At 37.0% G+C, this 18965-nt stretch overlaps 4 protein-coding genes across 4 annotated transcripts; 1 reads left to right on the top strand and 3 right to left on the bottom strand.

Moving 5' to 3' along the window:
• The first annotated feature begins 1491 nt into the window (after positions 1-1491).
• On the top strand, positions 1492-4047 carry rpl6 (ribosomal protein L6). Its single transcript, XM_034118540.1, has 6 exons — positions 1492-1638; positions 1726-1824; positions 2161-2304; positions 3390-3438; positions 3567-3751; positions 3864-4047. The coding sequence occupies exons 1-6, from the start codon at positions 1492-1494 to the stop codon at positions 4014-4016; spliced, it is 777 nt and encodes a 258-aa protein (XP_033974431.1). The 3' UTR covers positions 4017-4047.
• An 884-nt stretch (positions 4048-4931) lies between these two features.
• dynll1 (dynein, light chain, LC8-type 1) lies at positions 4932-7506 on the bottom strand. The gene is made up of 3 exons (XM_034118541.1): positions 7409-7506; positions 6527-6665; positions 4932-5611 (listed from the first exon to the last, which is right to left on the bottom strand). The coding sequence occupies exons 2-3, from the start codon at positions 6656-6658 to the stop codon at positions 5474-5476; spliced, it is 270 nt and encodes an 89-aa protein (XP_033974432.1). The 5' UTR covers positions 6659-6665; positions 7409-7506; the 3' UTR covers positions 4932-5473.
• A 1371-nt stretch (positions 7507-8877) lies between these two features.
• Positions 8878-14089, bottom strand: polb (polymerase (DNA directed), beta). Its single transcript, XM_034118603.1, has 14 exons — positions 13882-14089; positions 13480-13537; positions 12943-13009; positions 12319-12393; positions 12135-12193; positions 11910-11959; positions 11699-11750; positions 11518-11572; positions 11367-11439; positions 11207-11277; positions 10998-11084; positions 10806-10873; positions 9997-10136; positions 8878-9867 (listed from the first exon to the last, which is right to left on the bottom strand). Exons 1-14 carry the CDS (start codon positions 13940-13942, stop codon positions 9773-9775), a joined length of 1011 nt encoding a protein of 336 aa, XP_033974494.1. The 5' UTR covers positions 13943-14089; the 3' UTR covers positions 8878-9772.
• Positions 14090-14526: 437 nt separating this feature from the next.
• On the bottom strand, positions 14527-17810 carry enkd1 (enkurin domain containing 1). The gene is made up of 8 exons (XM_034118409.1): positions 17753-17810; positions 16863-16953; positions 16275-16499; positions 15900-16072; positions 15682-15825; positions 15439-15581; positions 15064-15200; positions 14527-14947 (listed from the first exon to the last, which is right to left on the bottom strand). Exons 2-8 carry the CDS (start codon positions 16945-16947, stop codon positions 14787-14789), a joined length of 1068 nt encoding a protein of 355 aa, XP_033974300.1. The 5' UTR covers positions 16948-16953; positions 17753-17810; the 3' UTR covers positions 14527-14786.
• Positions 17811-18965: the final 1155 nt, after the last annotated feature.

Here is an 18965-nt window from a genome sequence, read left to right on the forward strand (position 1 = left end):
TGTCTGTGTCAAAGATTCTCAATAAATAAATAATTTTCAAAAACTAAAGTTGAATTGTGTTTTTCAAGTGTTTTTTTCTAGATGAGCAGGGATTAACATGAGACAAACAGAAAAAACTTACTTTGGTTTTAAAGCTTGTTTTTTAATAACATTTTCAATTGCATTAAAAAAATTAAAATTAATTATGAAAAACTGAACACATATACCCATGGAGAAAGGATTACTGAGTGGTTTTTGATATCAGACATGTATGTAGGCTTTCTAATTGTAGTGATTTACCCATTTTTTTTTTAAAGTAGCCAAAATCTGGAATTGAGATGTTACTTATAGCAAGTACAGTTTGAAAAAACAAATAACAGAAAACATAACATGTGCTTCAGACTATTTTTTTTTTTTTTAAGGCTCTGCTCTTAGAATTGTTTTTGGATCACTTCAAATATTTGAAGATATATTTAAGATAATAAATAAATAAATAACAATACTCCTACAGCTAATAATCTCCAATATCAAACTTCATTCCACCATACAGTCATCATAAATGTTTCTACAAGCTCTATAAAAGCATTAAATGTTCATTGTTCAGTGAGAATAAACGGGAAATATATTTAGGACTACAAAGACCATCTTTGTAACGCGACGCAATTACGTAAACGTCATCGTTCAGCGTCCTTATAAACGTCACATCCCCGGATGACGGTCTTTTTTTCATAGCAAAGGTAAGACTGCCTTGCCTTCGTGTTTCTGTTGAAATAAAATCTGTTTGCATCTGTGTTACAGAATTAAACAATCAGTCTCTAAATATCAGGGTACAACTCTTTGTACTATAACGATGCGGTAGACATGGTTATTTTTGCGATTCGTCCGTCATATTTCTGTAATAATGAACAGTTTGGTGTATATGCAGTCCTAGGCCGCCGGCTAGCCTATAACGTTAGCTAGCGGACTAATAGAAACGTTTGGTCCTTCGTTAGTCGGACAAACTAAATAATTCCGCTGACACATGAGATATATTTTATAACATTACATTGTCAGTATTAAGAACGCAAGTGGCTGTCTAGTGACTCTTCTTCTAATGATGCTAATGCTAGCTAACGCTACATGCCTGTAGTGCATAGGCGAAGGCTGTGGTGTGTAACTACCAGCCAAGCACGTTTAGTAATCATATGCTGTATTGCCGGGATGTTTTCTTGTGTTAAGCAACTTATTGCATATTTTAATATTTGTTTCTGCTGCTGCAAAAGCGTTGTCATTTTAAACTAGACACATTTTCTTATAGGCTGTAGTATTGCTACAGTGTTAGCCTTCTGTAAGGTTGATGAATACCAAAATCATAGTACTTGTAAACTGTGTGCAGCAGACTTTCCAACCAAAGCTGGAATACTGTTTGGAGTCTAGAAGATTATTTAAAAAATAAACCATGTAAAAATAAATACACTTGAAAGTGGACACCATATACTTCTGGTTTACTAACCTTTTTCTTTTTTATGTCAGATGGCAGACGGCGACAAAAAGACTCCCAAGAAGAAGCACGGGAGCCGGAACCCGGTCCTGGCCCGGGGTATCGGCCGTTACTCCCGGTCAGCTATGTATGCCCGCAGGGCCATGTACAAGAGGAAGAGCAAGACCACTGAGACCAAGGTAAGGGCAGATATGGGACACCATGCAAAATAGATGATAAAACCATACACTTGACTTGTATTGATGACAATTTGCTTTTTGTTTCAGGTGGAGAAAAAGATTAGGGAGAGGCCCAAGGCAACTGTTGTCAAGACAGTTGGAGGAGACAAGAATGGAGGCACTCGTGTTGTCAAGCTGCGCAAGATGGTGAGCAAAGTGTAATTTCTTGTTTTTAACCCTCAGAGTTTATTTTGTTATTAAGATCAGAATTAACTCCATCATATATTTTGACTAAATATCTCTATTCAAGTATTTGAGAGCACAATTGGTGGCCAGTTTAAAATATCAGGGGCAGTGGGTCAATTTAATTCCCCTTACAACTTTCATATAAGCCAATAAAGCAACAGGGACACTTGGGTTTCACAGGGCTATGAGTTCAATTAAATGTACTTTTTTTTTGTATGGGCATGTCTTCCACTAGATTTATTATTGCAAACCTCAATTTAAAATGGTAATGTTTATTTCCATGTGCTCCTTCTGTAGCCCCGCTACTACCCCACAGAAGATGTTCCCCGTAAACTGAAGAGCCATGGGAAGAAACCCTTCAGCCAGCACAAGAGGAAGCTGCGCAGCTCCATCACCCCAGGAACTGTCCTCATCCTGCTCACTGGCCGCCATCGTGGAAAGGTGAGAATCATTTCTAGCTGGTCTTCCCTTTCAATTTTGTTTAATGTTCAGGGATTATCAGTAATGAGGACATTAACAACACAGGCCAAAAGTGCTAAGATTCTTCTAGTGTGTTAGGAAACATACATGGGTGAATTCTTATATATTCTTTGTATGATCAAAGCCATGAAAAATTATACATAAAGTAACGTTGAGATTACAGTCGGTCTGGGTTATTTTTTCTCTCTGCTTCAGGACTAAAAGGGGGTAATTGGCCTGTGTAAAGATGAACTGAATGAGTGAATTCTTTTTTTAAATGACTGCAAGCCTAGCGTCATGTTTAATCATTTTCATGTGAAGTAATTGAACCTCGAAATCTAAACCCAACGCTGCTCAACTCCTGGTTACAGCCTCAATAATGAAATTGGAGTGTAATGTTAAATTACTGAATTTGGAAATGCCATCTCTTTTCTATTTTTATGCCTTCTATTGCACAATATTATTATTATATTCATCATTTTTATCAAGGCATTGGTGTGTTTTACTAATTGCATTAGAGGTGGACTTGTGCTTGTTGTTGTACTGTCACAAATGTAACTGTCTTAACAGTGGCAACATAATGGATGCTCGGTTCTCCCCAACGTACATTCTTATAAAGACGCATGTACAACCCACGTATCTATAGATATTGCCCCTCCAGAAAAAAGCCCCATGTTATCGTGAATAAAAAATGAATTTTCTAACAAGCGTGCTTGATGCATCACTATAATCACACAACCTCAGGTCCACAGACATTGTCTTTACCTCCCACACTCAAATGATGCATGGGCAAGTTATGGAGGCATGCTAGTGTGCCCACACACTTTGAGCAGTAGCTGACCTAAATAATGTTTCAGCTGTGAATATGACAGTCTTCCTGTTATAATTAGGAGTGTCAGATTTATTTTTCTCCATTCTCAAAACCATGAAATGGATGCAGTCATTTAACATGTCTTAACCAAATGGCACAAATGACTGTTTTCTTATAAGCTCACTAATTGAGCTGAATAGTGTGAAACTCCAGTACAAAGGGTTGATCCTAAAGAGACTTGATTTTTGTCTTTCAGCGTGTGGTGTTCCTGAAGCAGCTCTCAAGTGGTCTCCTGCTTGTCACTGGTAAGGATAATTGTTTTTGTTGCGCATGCTGTTACCTTCACATTTAAGCTCAGTGACATTAGAACAGCAATTATTTGGGCATCTTTCTACTTTTCTTAACGTTGCTATTTTCCTGTTTGCGTGTCTAGGCCCTCTTGCGCTGAACAGAGTACCCCTGCGCAGGGCTCACCAGAAGTTCTCCATTGCCACCAACACCAAAGTTGACATCACTGGCATGAAGATCCCCAAAACTCTGAACGATGCCTACTTCAAGAAGAAGAAGCTGAGGAAGCCCCGCCACCAGGAGGGAGAGATCTTCGATACAGAGAAAGAGGTGAACTAACTGGGCTATTGTCTTTTAATGCCTTACTTTGAACATTTCAACGGGACTTTGCCCAACACATTTTTACATCACTCACGGATTTCTTCTCCATGTCTCTGTGCAGAAGTACCAGCTGACCGAGCAGAGGAAAGAGGACCAGAAGGCGGTGGACGCTCAGCTCCTGCCCCTCATCAAGAAAGTACCTCAGCTCAAAGGATACCTTCGCTCTTCCTTCAGCCTGTCAAATGGAGTCTTTCCACACAAGCTGGTTTTCTAAATGTGTTGTAATAAACAGTACCACCGTCTAATCATCTTTCCTGCCTCATTTGTGCCGAGTATGTAAAGGCAATGATGGAATCTGTACTAAAAAGCCTGTGCTATAAGTACAAATCCTGCATTTTTAAATGGTACATGTAAAAAGTATGAATATTTAATGTAGATGATGGTTTTAAAACGAAGCACTCAATATAAGGAAAGGGCTCATCACTAGTTTGGATTATTTTTGATGCTGTAATATACAATTAGTTTTAATGTTGTGGCTGGTAGCATTACAGCTAATGGTTAATTGCATAACCATGCCTTTGTATTTCATGAAGTGGGTATGAAAACCGATCTGCAAAATTAGTAATTTGATTAATCAAGAGGTGGGAAGTGGAGTACAAATACTTTAAGTACATTTTTCTGGTATCAGTACTTTACTCCACTTGTTTTTCTGACGACTTTTTACTTACAATTTTAACACATACCTGTGCTTTCTACTTACTTCAATACAGGTTTGTTACTTTAGTTTTAATCTGTGTTAGATGGCGTGATTTAGTCAGAGGGCCTATTTTTAACACGATACTTGTATTCATTTCCTGGTCTTCAAAGAGGGACCAATGAAAACGTTGTCATTTTGCCGTTCAGCATCGAAACATTCATTAGCTAACAATGACATTGTTTTATTATAAAGTGAGGTCAGTTGCTATTTAAATCAGCCAGTACTTCTATCACAGTATTTTTAAACATGAGTATCTGTACTTCTACTTGAGTAAAGGGTGTGTACTTTGCCATCTCTGGTAAAACACAATGTTCCCCTTTTTAAAATGGAGTGGGACATGGCATACAAATGAATTGAAATATATTTTTAAATAATACTTAATTGAGTAGTCAATTTAAAGAAATGGAGTTTGAACATTCAAATGCGTTGTAATATGTTACCATGATCAGGTTTATTCTGTTTTGTTCCCTTGCAATCAACCATAAATGAGCATCAGATATAGCCAAAGATAATTGTTCGCCAAAAGCTCTAAGAAGCTGGCATGAGTGACTTGTCTTTCAAATTATGGCGGAAAAATGTCAATTGCATATTTAGTCACTCCAGTGTTAACTGCAAATATAGGATTTTATCCCACTTGTAATGTTATGCCTTTCAAATCATGAGAATTTGCTAATATTACCAATCTCCTGGTTCAGTTAGTGTATAATGAAGTGACCACACCAGACATTGGACCCAGACAGCTTAACAGCTACACTTTAATTAAAAAAATGACATGTCTAATGTAACAAGACAAAAATAAATACAAGTGTTTCATCTCTTTAACATGGCCACGTTTTTTTTATCCTCAAAAACAGAACAAAGTAGAAAGCAGCACAGAAAAAGGCAGCGGCCCCTTGCCAAGGAATGATAAGTGCCTTTGTCGAATCAGTCAGTACTGTATGTATGGTCAGCTGATTTAGAGAAAATGCATTCTCTCAGCCCGACTTGAACAGCAGGATGGCGACTTGACCCAAGTAGAAGTAAATGAAATGCTTGGTCTCATGGGTCACGTAGCTGCCAAAGTTCCTCCCAACGATGCAGTGCCAGGTTGGGTTGTATTTCTTGTCAAACTCCTGTGAGGGGCGAAGAAACGTATTCATCAAACATTTGTGGTCCAACATGTTTGGAGGTGAAAACAAAATACATTATTAAAATGCTTATATGGTGAAGTAATGTTTCTTATTTGTAGTTTCATATGCTACATCACAACAAACAAGTAATACATGTTTACGTATCAACAACTTTTTTGTAACTGGATATGGTTGATTTATTGTGACCAATGGGCCACGATCAAGACGCACACATTTCTTACTTAGAAATGTTAAACTTAAGTTGAATTTATAACTAATTTGTTTGATAAGCATCTTTGTTTTCCCTTTCAATGATCTTCTGGGTAAAAATGCATTTTATAATGCAAATTCCTAACATATAGAAGCTCAAAAGGTAATATTCCAGCGGTTTTGTATGACAATAAAAAGGTGTGGTCCTCCCTACTTTGAACAGGAATGTCACTATGGAGATAAAAAATGTGGGCATGTTGGTTTCTGGAGAACAGACCATCCAAGAGGAACTTGTTCCCTCAGGAAGAGTGGAAACAATTACAAATACCAGGCTAGGGTGAAACATGAATGATGCCCAGATGGGTTTTCCAGTGAGCGCAAATAGCTTAACGTCGCCACATTCCTGTTTATTTTCGTTTGTGCATTTTAAATACTGTCTACTGCAAATATGCATCTCTTTATTAATGTAAATAAAATGTAGCCCTATAATTTAAAAAGCATATTTGTAATGCGTTAGACTCTCGTTTTGCTTGACAGACCTAAAATCCAAGATTTTGAATTGCCAACGAATGGTTTTGTTATTTGAATTATGTCAATTTCTTTGAAATACTACATGTTGCTCAAAAGTCAGCAGGTTAAAGATTAACTTTGTTTGAGTCTACTTTAAGACTTTTAATGAATGGAAGATGCGTCAGCAGTAGTATTTACCTTCTTGATGTATGCAGCGATATCTTTCTCGATGTTGTACTTCTCCAGGGCCTGAGTGGCACACTCCACGGCGTCCTGCTGCATGTCCTCCGACATGTCGGCATTTTTGATCACTGCTTTTCTGTCAGACATGGTTGCCCTGGGAAACCAAAACACAGCGGAGGATTTATCATCTTCACGGGCGCATTGGCACACACACAATGCAAAAGACCCTGAGCATCCCAACAGTCCTTATCATCGATTGACTGAAACGATACGGTATGGTTAACGTACTTGGTTGTCATCACCCAGTTAAGCAAAGAAAATGGTTTACGTTAGTTGGTGACGAGTTATCGTTACATAATAACTGGCACATAATGTGAACTAGCCGTTTCTACAAGTGTTGCATAACAACTTCCATCAAGCTCAAAGGATGCGCGCGCTGCGTAGTTTCTATGGATACGCAAGACATTTTAGATTATCGTCTCAATTTTGTCCAAGGTTTTAATCCAGGATCCTATTAAACTAAATGAAAGACCATTTTCCACTAACGTTACCTAACATTATAAAGCAGCGAAAGGGCAAGCCTTATTTGCCCTAACGTGCAGGATACCAGGAAAAGGCAAATTTCTCATAATAACATAACGTTTGTGATAAATATGACTTATCCGAAGTAAGGTGTCATGGGGGTTTGCTAACAGACATCGACACATGCATATATTCAGCGACGACGAGCCTCTGATTTGCTAACGGTTGCGATAACTAGCTACTCATTCATATCGCAAAAGGAAAAATAAACATCGTCTAACAGTCAGCACAGATTTAATCGTTTTGATAATGATGAAAACTAAGTAAAGTACACATGTAGTCATTTTAAAATGTGAAATTGTTAAATGTACTTACTAGTTTCTCGTATAGTGTTGTCTAGTTTTAAAGAGATGACCGCTCCTGTTGTGACAACTCCCGCGAAGTGGTTGACACAAAAGTAATGTGGGTGTGTAGCGGTAGGAGACTGCTGCCTTGCCATGTCCCCATTGGCTGTTATTAATGCACAGGGAGCTGTCATTGGCTGGTACAGGCCAATGTCTCGGGTATTTCTGCCAGCATTTTATTTCAAACCATCATGCTTTGCGGCACGGTCGTTACCGCGGCAACCACTGTAAATAAATTGCTAATGCCAAAGATGCTAAATAACTTTTTTTAAACTAACTCTGTTATTCTATGGTCCATGCCTCACTGATGGTAGGCACTAGGCAGGATATTTTAGTACTTAGTTTACAACCATGTTGTAAGTGAAGTTAAAGAAAATGTAGCCCTATTTAATGTGAAACATTTTTGTTGGAAGAAGCAACATATGTATTTCTAACTGGAAAGGTTGTTGGTTCAATACATGACTTATGCTTGTATCCTTATGCCATAGCACTTTCGCGGGTACAAGTAACATTTAGATAAAGGCATAAAACATTAACAAAATAATAAAATTACCTTGTTTAAAAAACAGTAGGCTATCCAAGGCTTTTATTAGTCATACGTACATAGCTGTAGTTATGACGATGAAAATCTTAGGTCACAAGCTCCACGAACAGCGCAACACAATACAACAGTGTGTGCAAAAAATGATTAATAATGACCAATCCAGTATGTCATGGCATAGTTTCATAAAAAAGGATAAAACATTGAATATATATTTATAAATGATAGTATGCAACATAAGACATGGTTCAGTCTTTCTTAAAAACAAAAAAATCCTAGTAGGCTAGTAGCTACTGTAGGCCTGTCTTTTTGAAAAAGACTCAAAATCCAATCATTGTTTTAGTACACTGGACAAATATGAACTTTTTATTGTACCAACTATTTTACGAGAATATTTTAAGGATAATTTAACATGTTTGTTGAAAAGTGTAATTTATATTTCAATACATTCCATATCTTGTGACCCATTGACTCCCAATCCGAACCAGATATAAACTTAACACTGTCAAATTAAGACACACTCCTTTTTAAATTGGATTTGAGTTCACCTTCTATTTAATGTGAATTTTTTATTCAAAATTGCTTTTTTCCCTTCATTTCATTAAAAGCTTACATGTCATGTGACCAAGTGACTTCAATTCCATACCATTTATTAATTCACTGGAGAACACACACACACAGTCCACCCGTTAAATACTGTTATCGACATTCAGCATTATTTTTCTTTCGATTAGCTTTAGTACTACACTGAATTCACGGGACACACATCTGTTTCTTGGACTTTAGTTCATTTATGCAAACCTTTATATTTCTTTCAACACCTTCTATGTCATGTGACCCAATGATCCCAAATCACATCAGGCCAGATATTATGACTACACTTGACAAAAAGACACATACAGGTTTCCATGGTTTTATTTTCTTAAATATCTTTTTAGAAAAGGTTACAATCCTCCCCATAAAGAAAACGATAACAGAGTCCATATCCTAATATTTAAGTTTTGCAATACAGATTCAAGTCTGTATCACCAAGGTTCATGGTAGCAGTATTTGAGTTGAATAACTGTATTACTTTTATACTTTCTAAATGCCACCCATATAAGCACCAACGATACAATAATATCATATAAGTAAAAATGTTCACACAACCACATGCAAGAGAAACAAATCTACCATAGTAACATTCACACAATCAACTGGAAAACATCTCAATACATTGATGATCTTTTTGTTCCAACACGGAGCCCCTTAACCACAAATCACATTTGACTTATTGCATTCTTTCTTTCCATTTCATCAGTTTGCCCAAATTGGAAAAAAAATACTCACAAGTTTAAAAACAGGGATTCTTGAATGTCCATGGTGATTGAGATAAGAAAAAAAATAGATTTACATAAAGTAAGAACAACTGCAGTACCGCTGTAGTATGAATGGGTAACAGTTATAAAAACATGTTTGCACAACAAAGCGTTAAAGGGTGCTATATAAAAAGTGAAATGTATATGCGTAAATTACTGTTGAGAGCATGATTTAAAAAAAGAGTCCAATAAGTCTTTACAAAGATACGCTATGGGAAAATGAAACAAAAAATAAATCTAAATTATAATTTTGTTTTGCAAGATGTGTATGCATTTGGGTTGAAAAGTCATTAAAGGGGATGATTCGTTTTCACAGTTGTTATTTTTTTCAGAACATAGTTGTACGGTATACTAACATATACAGTGTACACATGCTTCCGATCTTGTTTATAGGAAAGCTGTAGTTTCCAATACAGATGTACAGTATCTGTAAACTTCACTGGCTGCGCTCACTTGGCTCTTTGTATTTGTAGTGGATGTATTCAAAGATGTCTCTCTCACTATCCACCAACAGAGGCTCCCCTGCCACACCTACAACAGATCGAGAAAGGAAAATAGCTGATAGTTAGAGCATGAATCATTGATTACTGATTGATGCCAGAAGAACCACATGGCTGACAGAGTGAGCAGGGTCATATGTCACATTAGACTGAGACTCACCAGTGACTCCAACAGGCCGTATGGTGTACTCATTGAGAGTGAAGCCTTTCTCCAGAGCATGAGTTCTCATGTTTTTATTGAAGATATCACTTCCAGTGAAATACAGAACTCCACAGTAGTACTGGTCCTTGGGAATTAACCTTGGGGAAATGGAGAACAGTCAGTCAGGGAGCAGTAGAGACAGAGAAAGTAGTACAGAAAGCTGCTTCTTTACTTGGTATATTCTTCTGTACTGGGCCTGTTGAGTATTGTTGTACGTAGAGGCAATGTTTTCATTGGAAAATCATTAGAGATGCAGCAATTGCATTTCCTGATTTCTTAAAAGCCCGACCGTACCTTTCCAATTTTTCTTTCTTTCTAAGAACTATATTTAACAGCATACATAAATATTTGTGTACCTTATTTTCAATATTGACTTGTAAGGTTCATGCATATCATAGGAGAATAAAGAAAAAATATTATAGTTTTTCAGTTTTATTTAGAACACTATCTATCTGCTCTCTATTTCTTAATGAAATCATAATTGTTTTTATACAGAAAGTACAAGTCCACTATTAATTATATATCCAAAACAATGTATACATTTATTAATACAAAAGTATTTCGAAATCAGTATTTAACAATAATGTAAATGTGTGTGGCTGTGATTTTACTGTCTGTGCTGCTACGTGTGTGACATAAGACCATCATGCAGTACATGTGTGTAAGTGTGAGATATAATATCGGATCGACCGGACAGTTTCCTCGAGAGGCCCATTCATTTTTACATCCCTAAAGAGGATAGATATGAGCAATATAAAGAAGGGCACCTGATATCAATACGCCTGTGAAGGTATTCTTCTTCATCCTCGTCGCTCTTCTGAAGCTGGCTGACTCCCTAGAAAACAAAATCCAGCACATTGTGACCACAGTGATGTTCTTTATGCACTGGGAACTGACTCTGTTACACATCGATCACACATACAGCTGAGCACCAGAGAGATAATAACTACAAGCCTCACCATGTACTTGGTGTCTCCTTTGGACATATTGTCAGTCACAAACCCAATGGACTCGAAATGTTCCACCACGGCATGAAGGAGCTTAGGCTGTAAAAGAAGATAAATGCAACAAAATAAATTGTTAAAAGATGACAAAAGTCGAACCGCAGTTAATCTTAATATCGACGGTATACTGATTTTGAATGAGATACCCGAGAGAAGAGTCTTACCTGCTTCTCAGTCTCAGAGGTGTAGTCTGGGTGGGTCAGCAAAATATCAATATCACCACTCGATGCTGCACCTGGAAATTATGAACATATGAATCAATAGCTTGAATAATGGAGTTTGAACTACTATTAACTTAAATTGAACTTGAAGGGAAAGTTTTACCTCTCCTGTAGCTTCCACAGATCGTCCCAATATATTCTGTATCGACCTTCTTCAACTCTTCATGAATAAAAGTCTAAACAAAACACACGGTTTAAGAAAACTCTCAATAAAATGTAATAGAAGATAACAAAAACTTTAAAACTTCAATTACCTCCATCTGCTCCATTTCAGCACGTGGAATCCTTTTCTCAAATTCTTCAAAGTACCTGAAAGCAGCAAAATAATTCATGAAACAGCTGGAGTGATACTAGAGAAAGACTTTAATATATTTGATTATTTGGGTTTTAATGAATGTATTTACACATTTACAGACAACATCCAGCCAAACTTACCTGAGTCCAATCTGTTGATGATGGTTTAGCTTGTGCTCGATCTTTTTCAGATCTAAGAATACAACAAGAAACAGAAAAAAGCATTGCTCAATTATAAATCACACCAAAGCTAAATCTACATTGTGCACATGTATTGAGCGGTATATTGTACATCATATAAAATGTTCAGCCATTTCTACCTAAATGTTTTGAAAAATTATAATAAACAGACCTTCTAACGTCTTCACCCCTTCTTCAAAGAACTTCCTGGCAGCAGCTGGGCTGAAGTCAAAAACAAGGAGATGCATTTGGTAACATGAAGCATTATATTAAAACTATATCAGTATTCAAATCCTAACCATTCCTGCATCACTCCGGAGTGGCTGCTGAACTGGTGCATTTCAGTTTGAATATCCAATTAATAAATATTTGATTTAGATGATTTCCAATGACATACCCAATTCCAGTCACTCTGGTGAGGAAATTAATGGAAGAGCTGGTGTCATCGGTACGAATCTAGAGGAAAAAATAGTCATCAGTCTGTGTAATACATTTAAAGTGAGCTATTTTAAACGCATACTCTTACAATGCGGCATTATTCAGACATTACCACGTGACTGTATATTAAATATAACACTAACCTTTTCCAGTTTCCGTAGTGTGCCAGTTTGCAGGAACTCATCAATCTTTTCTGATATTTTAGCTCCAACACCTTCCTGTTGAAATGTAAAAAATAAAAATAAAATTGAGAGAGCTGAATAGAGCTATTTGCAGCAGTTATGTAAGATGTAGTACTATTGACAAACAAAGGCCGCAGCAGAGCGCTCTACATATCCCCAGAAACAAGAGCAGAGTAGTGCTAGAGAAGACAAGCAGTGATGGAGTCCTTTCCAGTTTCCAGGCAGCATTACATGAAATACACCATCAGAAAAGCAGAAATAACATCAAGTCAGCTTCCCTGTTCAATACAAAGATGGATAATAATAAATGAATCCAAGAAATAGGAAATGTTATGAATTCACTATGAGAACCAGTATATTTGCACCAATGTCTTCCACTACAACTAGTAAAAATGACAACCTTCTAAAAAGTAGTATTTATTGTAGGACTGGACTCTGCATTGCGGTGTCTAGGTTTGTTATTGTTACACAAAATGTCACTATGCCTCTTGATCATTGCCAACAGTTCACATTTTTCAAACATTCACTGATGTGTTTTTAAGGCAATTACTTTTAAGACAGTGAAACCAAATCCAGAGCACATACCAGTTTCTTGGCCTCTTCGCCATTTCTGATTTTGTTAGGGTACTTAGAAATGGTTGATGCTGCTTTCCTAGACAGGGAAAAAGCAAAAGGATTAATACAAAATAGAACATGATAAGGACTTTAAAGAAGCAAATAATTTGTTGATAAAAAGCTGCCTTTGAATGCCAAATCACAATTAATATTCAACTATTTTTCCCATATAACATTAAACATATTATTCACTCATTTGCCAGGCTAAAACATAATAACAAACCCTACCTCTATGAATTATGAATGTTAAAACATTGAAATGTATTCATATCTTTTTTACTTCATGGTTATTTTGGAGGATGTAGTTTGTAGTGCGCATAATTATACATGAATGAAGTGAATTAAACACCTCTAAAATCGTTTCTGTAAATTGATTGTCTCTTAAACTGGCAGTTTGGTTTATGCTCTATATGCATCTGATATTGATGTATTTGTTTTGTTAAGATGCCTTGTTGTATTTCAGGCATCTTATCAAAGCACTCTCAGTGCTGAAGCTTCAGACCTTACCTGTAAGCGTTGGACTTGTGTATTGCCCTGTTCACGTTTTTCTCATAATTGGCCAGCTCTGAAATGACAAGAGAGACATCGAATGGTTTTTATATTTACCTCTTACCTCTGAAGTTTATTGAAACTATGTTCACAATTTGTTTTATTCCCTCAACCCAGCTGAAGGCAGGAAGCCTTTAAATGACAACACGGTGACTATCAGCGTCAGAGCTGACACAACTCAGATTTGAGGTCGAAGCAAACTATATGATAAACACGACACACAAACCACATCATTTAGCACATTTGTTTTACAAATATATACTTCTAGTGCAAAGTATTTTTAGTTGTACTTAAAAACTAAACCCTGGTGCTATGCTAGCTATTGTTAGCCAAACTCAGCCGTCCCTTCCATTCACGTACCGACAAGAAAGTCTGTAATTCCCTCATTTGGGGATTCCTGTGGCGCTTTCCTTTTGCTCATTGTTGCTTTGACAAGCTCTCAGATGTCTGCTGTAATACTTAAAGGTCTAATATGAATGCACGAAGTCTAAACCTCTGTAATCTTTGCACGATTCTAACTAGCACACTAGCTAGCTCAAGCCGAACAATGACCGAAGTACGCACAGGGGGCGGGGCGTGCGTCAACACGTCATACATACTCAGCGGTTTTCCTTTTTTACGGCACTTCTTAATTTCATAAAACAATATACCGTAACGTAAGTAGAAGACAGAAACACATGCATTGGATAAAATGAACGTCTTCAATGGTATTCCAAGTTTGTGTACAATACTTTAAATGATTAAGGACATACATTTACTAATAAAGATATTTTCTTTCTACAATGTGATCACTGAGTTGTGTCATGACAGTTTTACAGAACCAATATGGAGTTCATCCAATCTGGATAAACAGAGAAATAATTACTTCTTTAGCAGTCTGCAACATCTTCAGCTTTAAAAGCCAAACATAATATTAAGAAATGTTTTTGTATATATACACTTCCCAAAATATTCATTATTACAAACCAACAATCAGTTTTACACAAAAAGAAAAACACATCCAAGAAGGTTTTTACCAAAGGAACAGTTTTTAATGTAGCCTACAGTTAACATTGTATCTGGTAGGTTCTAGTAGCATGTAAATTGTTCTTTAAGTAACTGATTATCAGTAGCCTCAATGGTTGACCTTATGGAATAATCACTCGTATTATAGAAATGAAAATTGCTAACGTATAAATAATCATGACTTCTACAAGTTCAGCATTATTTTACATGATGCTCAATGAAGCAGTACATATACAGGACCTTCTCCATATTCTAATTTGTTAGGAATCTATTTTCACATAAACTTTGTCCTTGGAGAATATTTTTATGGCTTCCTCAATTTCAGAAAGCCTAGAATCCAGATGAGCCCGACGTGAGCGAATACTCAGATTGTCAGCTTTGAGAGGGAGTGACAACAGCTCAGTCACCAGTGAGCGATGGGCTGAGGAAACAAAATCAATACAATTAGAAGAGCAAATACTGACTACCCATGTCGTAGCTTAAGTTGTGTTGATATCATTAATACAAGGGCAGAAATAAAGAACAACAGAGACATACTCTCTTTGAGGGACTTCAGTGTCTCCTGTCTCTTATTTTCAGGCATCAGCGTGTGACCAGTCGGGGCTGTAGGATCAGGGGCGTTCCTCCTCTTCTCTTCCTCCTCTATTTGCCATCTCTCCTTCCTTTCCTCCAGACTGAATGTGTGTCAATGAGAGTGATAACAGGAATGAGTAACAGGGTGTCAACATGGTTGCTTGCTGGGAAGAGTCATAGGTTTTTAACATATACTTTTTTTAATAGAAAAAGCATGTAAATCCTATAAGAAGTTGTATGTCCTGTGAATCCCAGAAGTTCCCAAGAATATATTCAGTTAAAATAGAAGATTTGAGTAGACAGTGATTATTTTTTAAGATATGGCAAGTGAATACTCACTATTGAGGCACCTGTCCCTTAACTGCCATGGGCACAGGCTTATCTCTAAGGTTGGTCAATGACTGGGACCGACGCATCCCAGTTTTTCCTGCAGAATGGGCATTATGTTTTACGAAGTCTATCGTCTGGCCTTGCACCTGTAACTGTATCCACAAACAGAAATATATAGAATTTAAAAAAGAGGATTTTTTTTTCCCTTTATAAATACTCTGAACTGAATAAACACTTATTTGCACTTCTCACTTGCAAGTCGTGGTCCTGTATGGAGTTGCAGGAGGTCCGCCGTTGTAAAGTTACAGGAGAGTTTTTAGAGCGTGGTCTTGGTGGAGCAGTAGAATGGGCCTTCAGAAAGTTTTGACACTGTGGTTTAGAAGTTGGACTAGAAACCTGCAAGGAGGAGACTTGATTAAAAGTGATCAAGAGGACATATTTATAACCTAAGAATTTGCAATACTCCCTACCTGTAGTTGGACCATCACCCTGGATGGGACGTTCTCGTATTTGGAGGAGGTCCAAAGAGCTTTGACTGGAGCTGGACGAGACAGTGCCCTCTCTGACTCCTGCTCTTTGCAGCGCCTCTGAATCTCCCTAAGCCGACGCACATTCTCTTTACCAAAGTCATGTACTCGCGGTTCTGAGAGTGAAGAATCACAAACGTTTTTTCAATATCTTTTTCATTTTCGGATCAAGCAAGTGTTTAATCAAACTACCGTACTTGCTATAACAACTCAAAAATTAAAAAGGAAAAACTAAAATAATAAGATACACGTATACCACAAGAAAAAACAGAACCACTCTTTTTCAGCAAAGACAAAAAAACAAACAATTGCACTTACTCTGTTTGGGAACAGGGCTGATAGAGACACCCCCTAGTTTGAGTAGTTCCCCAACTACCCCTCTCTGTCCGCGTTCAAGAATATGGGTGGCATTAGGGCCGATACGGGGAGGATGTGATGGGGTACGGGCACTATAGCAGCGAGGGTACAACACAGGATCTGGAGCGAGCGGCCCTGAGAGGAGGGCCACACTCCCAATGTCGTTTCCCTCTAAACGGCCACGTGCTGGAGAAAGAAAGGAAAACTGAACAAGGTCACTTGAGGCTCATGACTGGTTGATAAACAATGAGTCATCAAATATGAACAGAAAATTACTCTTTAATAGCAGTTTCCTGCAAATCTGTCAGGCGTACCTAAATATTAGTGCATGATTTTTGTGTATCATTTATTTAACGTATCATTTATTTAACGTAAAACACACTCATGGATGTCAAAAGACTAACTCAAATTGAACTGAAATTCCCAATGGAAACAACAGTTGGAGTTAGTCTTTAGCTAATAGATATTATTTACTACCCAAATTCATTGGAAAATAAAAAGACTGTTAAAGGGGGTTTAATATAGCAGAGCCCAGAGGCTTCATCTAACCTGAAGCAGGTCGCTTGTAGTACTGTGGAAACAGAGAAGGATCTGGGGGAATTGGCCCAGATATCGATGAAGGTCCTTCACACATCTGAAGCTGTACATTTTACAAAAAAAGGAGATGAAAACAGTTAAAGTTACAGTATCAGCTGAGCAGAAACAGCACCTAACAGAATCGCAAGGGCCTGCAAAGAGAAGTATTTTCGTCTGAACATAAAGTGAGCAGTGGTTTGCCCTGGCTAAAGGGTATTTACACCAGAGGCTGAAAGAATAATGTTAGGACACTGATAAAGGATCCCAAACACTAAAAAAACAAAACTATTCTCGTTTGAGGTTGGGGAAAAGTTACTGGACATATCCAGGCCAGCACTGAGAGGCTAAGGAAATATTTTACTTAATGACAAGCTAGATAAGTAACTAATGAATTACCTCTGCACTACAGGTGGTGTAATAGCAGCAATTTTTCTAGCGATATATACATCCTAGAAGGTGATAAAATCACACTGTGTGACTAACTATACAGAATTGTCGTTTATATGTCAATATAAAGTCAGTATGTATGTTAGTCAGTATGAGAGTGAATGAATGAATGAACGAATGAATGAATGAACAAATCAATGAGTCGTTCTTGATATTATAGTTATCAAAATGTAGTTAATCAAGAGTTAGATTGCTTTCTAACGTTGAGTTGCCTAAACGCTGTCTAAATAAAGCTAATGTTATCTTAATTAGCTAGCTTGTTGTAAAGTTAGCTAATCAACACGATCCATTTCGACGTATTCCTCCTCAGAAATGATTTAACACAAACGTCACCGACAAATATGGCAAGTCTTTACGTCGACCAAACAACTGGAACGGGTTGCGATGCATTAGAATAGTCAAGATAGTTTGTTTACCTTTATTTGTCCTGTTGTTTATCACTGAGGATTTTGTTCACGCAGAGCGATGACGCCGAGGTATCAACACTTGTTTCAATTCTCTTCCCCATGGCAACGGGGCAGTTGCACATAGAACTAGACCTGATAGAAAAGAGCGGTTACCTCTGGGCTGTCAAAATCTTTACAGTCTATGGTCAAAATACTATTCGAGTCCCACTTTTATCAAACACAATATAAATCCAAACCAATTTTAAAAACCTGTAAATTGATAAGTTGTTGGGATTTTATCAGAAACATGTCTCGTTCAATGCAGAAGAATTATAACAACAACAACAACAACATATAACTATGTTTCGCCAAAGCGGACTTTTTTGGTGACGTTCTATAAAGGGATTGCTGATAACGGTATCAATAATAATGACACCTTGAACGAATATGCAACTCGCACCTTAAAAGGTAATTCGTTTTGATAAACCACAGCTTGCGTGTGCTCACCTGCAGTTTTAAGTTCTAGCAGGTATATTTCTAGTGTGATCCTGCTGGGTGTGTGTAAATATTGATTTCCTGAGCATTGCCTTACAGGTTCACATTAAAAACAAATCTAATTTAGTACTCTACGACCGCAATGCTTATAGTTCTAATCTAAACTAGTTTACCCTAAACTGAAATGTTACTATATGATTGGGTACACTACATAGGGGAGCATACTACACTGCACTAATATTTTGGTACGCCTGACAGATTTATCTCAGGGCTAAGACACCCTATTCTAAACTATAGTAAAACACTAGCCAGAGGTCATTTCCCCCGAGTGGTGAAAGAGTCTTACTACAACAAATACATGCATCATTTCCACAGTGGTTGTTTCAAACAATCAGTATAATACATACATAATACTCAGTCATTGAAATAATTTACTTATGTACATCCCTATATTTTATATTTAATTTACCAATATTTGGAAGAATGTACTCTTTTTCCTATTTCCTTTGTAATGACAATGTGTGTAATATACTGTATATTAAGTTGTTACTGTAAAAACATGCACCAGGGTAATTAGCTAATCTCAAAATATTGTATAGTCAGATATATAAGAATTGTCTAACATAATAAAACTATAAACCGTTTTTTCCTTAATATCAAATTAGTATTCGAGTGATATTATCTGACAGACCAGTAGATCCCAAATAAAAGACCATGAGCTGCAAAAATACTGAACCCAGTGTACATG

The sequence above is a fragment of the Trematomus bernacchii genome, unplaced genomic scaffold (assembly GCF_902827165.1).
Source record: "Trematomus bernacchii unplaced genomic scaffold, fTreBer1.1, whole genome shotgun sequence".
Classification (NCBI taxonomy): Eukaryota; Metazoa; Chordata; class Actinopteri; order Perciformes; family Nototheniidae; genus Trematomus; species Trematomus bernacchii.